The sequence below is a fragment of the Saprolegnia parasitica genome (assembly GCF_000151545.1).
Source record: "Saprolegnia parasitica CBS 223.65 unplaced genomic scaffold supercont2.1122, whole genome shotgun sequence".
Classification (NCBI taxonomy): domain Eukaryota; phylum Oomycota; class Saprolegniomycetes; order Saprolegniales; family Saprolegniaceae; genus Saprolegnia; species Saprolegnia parasitica.
This window is the reverse complement of record NW_012157516.1, coordinates 1-2419: the sequence shown is the minus strand read 5'-3', so window position 1 is coordinate 2419 and position 2419 is coordinate 1. Positions and strand designations below refer to the sequence as shown.

Here is a 2419-nt window from a genome sequence, read left to right as displayed (position 1 = left end):
AACCCGCTTACGCCAACCTCCGCGACTCGTTCCGATACGCGTTTCCCGCATGATCAAGATGGGTGCTGCTCAACAACTACATCGAAGGGCTCAGGGGCTTCGGCCCCCACACCCCAGTCTCTTGACGGAGCGGCGCGCGTCCATTGACTATTTATCGTTCGCGCGACCCGCCAAGGAAGAGCAAGGTATGCATGAGACCAATTTGTAGACAAAAGCAGTGTTTAGGGTTTAAAGTCAAATACACCCGTTTGCCCATTAGCCAAAAGGCCGAGAAGGTATGATTACCGGTGGGAAACCTAATTTCACCATCTCTACGAAAAAACCACGCAGTGGTTTTTTCGAGACGGATGGTGCAGATCCCTTGCTGTAGGGGGGCAACGCTCTGGAATATTAGGTACGATTTCAGTCGTTTCCGAGTGTCTTTTTTAAATGCGGCCCGACAGAGTACGCAAAAATCGCGATAAAGTGCGCAAAAATCCGCACCTTTTTATGTAATTCTGCTGATCCGCGCCGCGTTATCTTTCCTTCCAATACACAAAACAAGATACAAATTTTAGAAAATATCACCACATGGCGCGTGGTTTTCGCCGTGTGGGCGATGTGAAAAATAGTTTCCCACACAAAGTCCTGGCTTGGCTTTTTCCATAAAGAAGTACATACTTGGTCATGGCAATTCATGCACGCTATTGCGGATAGCAGCGTTCACGTCCAATGGAATCTGGGCACGGCCACCTGGATCCGGATAATAGGGAAAGGCCTCCCGAGGATTCCAAGGAAAGCTCCTCGATGGTACCAGGCTGTTGCCGACGTCGCAGCAGATACTGTAATCATGCCCTTACGTCTTAGCCAAAAGGCCGTGGGTGCAAGCGAATCAATGCACAAAGCGTGCGCAGGATAGCGATGATGTAGCATCCATGCGTTGCGACTCTTGGCGGCAAGCGCGCTCCAGTGGCAGCCGTCGTCACTTACCGCCCATGTCCGTCATAAAGCTCTACGAAGCTGTCCTGGATGAGCTCGCAACTCCTCATGAGCATGGCTTCACACACCACGCGGACGCCTTTACGCACCCAGAGCTGTCTATCGACGGCCTGGACGAGCTGCTGACGTGGCCGCTCAGCGACGCCCAAGCGGCGACGCTCGCCGCGCTCTACGGCCACGACGCGACGACTACGGTCGTGCCATGCGAAGCGATCTCGGTCGACTCCGAGCCGGTGCATCTATACGCACCAGACTCGTATTACGAAGCGGTCCAGGACAAGCTGGCGCCGAGCGAGTGGCATGGCCGTCATGAGCTCGCGCACCTCGTCATTCACGCTGCTGGTAGCACCGACACGAGCAGCTTCTTGCAGCCATGCGTCGAGGACGGCCATGTGTTTGGTCGGCTCATTGTGCTTTTACCGTCGTACTGCGTCGGCGGCCACGTCTCGCTCACGTACACCGACGAGGACGAGGCATGGGCCGTGGCCACGGCCGCGCGGCCGCCGACCGGCCTCTCTTTTGCCGCATCTGCCTCGTTCCTCTCGACGACCGTGGCATCGGGCCCCATCGATGACGGACGGCGCGTCGCGCTCGTGTACCATCTCATGAACGAGCATCCGACGCCGGACGACCTTTTCGCCGCGGCGCCGCCCAACATAGCGTACGCGGCCCGCTCCTTGTGCGCGGTGGCTCAGAATCCTTTTTTGACCACCGGGCGCGTTGTCTACTGTCTGGAGCACGACGTACCGTTCTCGAACGCCGGCTTCGAGACCCTCGCGATGGCCGACGCCGCGTTTGTTCGGGCGCTAAACACGTCCAAGTGCTACGACTTCGTGCTCGCCACGGGCTACTATCCCCTCATGTCGTCCGTCCTCGCGCCAGACGGCGCCGACATCCCCGAAGCGGTTCTCGAAGGCGCACTCGGGCTGGTCCACCCAGTCCTTCGCCAGCCCAATTCTCGAAAGCACGCGGTGCTTGCGTTCTGGCCCAAGTCGCACCGGCTGCGGCTCATCGGCATCCAGTCGGCGGTCGCCGCCGTCGAAGCCGTCCTGCGCGACGAGGCCGGAACGTCGCAGCACGACGAGGCCGGAACGTCGCAGCACGACGAGGCCGACACATGGTTCCTTGGGTATCCCACCAAGGAAGTGCTTGTCTGGGCGCTCGTCACCATGGTCGGGTCGCATACGGACGTCGGATCCAAGTACCATTGGGACGGCGTCGGGCTGTCGTCGTCGCGTGACAATCCGATGCTGAGCTCGACTTGGTACGACAACAATGCCGACAATGCCCCTATGACCGCGCGCCTTCTTGCCATCGTGCTTGCCGTGGACGCTTTTCGCTTCGTCGAGGTCTTCATTGGCTGCATGATGGAGAGCGAAGTCTAAGATGAAGCGCATCTGGCAGCCCTTTTATGCGTGTATTGAACGCTATGGCTGGGACG

General features: G+C 58.4%; 2 protein-coding genes across 2 annotated transcripts; both read left to right on the top strand.

Annotated features, from left to right (window-relative positions):
- Positions 1-974: 974 nt before the first annotated feature.
- Positions 975-1686, top strand: SPRG_18323 (hypothetical protein; the record flags this gene model as incomplete). The annotated part of the gene is made up of 2 exons (XM_012357761.1): positions 975-1639; positions 1674-1686. The coding sequence occupies 2 exons, from the start codon at positions 975-977 to the stop codon at positions 1684-1686; spliced, it is 678 nt and encodes a 225-aa protein (XP_012213151.1).
- A 69-nt stretch (positions 1687-1755) lies between these two features.
- SPRG_18322 (hypothetical protein) lies at positions 1756-2363 on the top strand (the record flags this gene model as incomplete). The annotated part of the gene is made up of 2 exons (XM_012357760.1): positions 1756-2303; positions 2328-2363. Coding segments are annotated over 2 exons (584 nt in total), but the record flags the coding sequence as incomplete, so codon positions are not given.
- Positions 2364-2419: the final 56 nt, after the last annotated feature.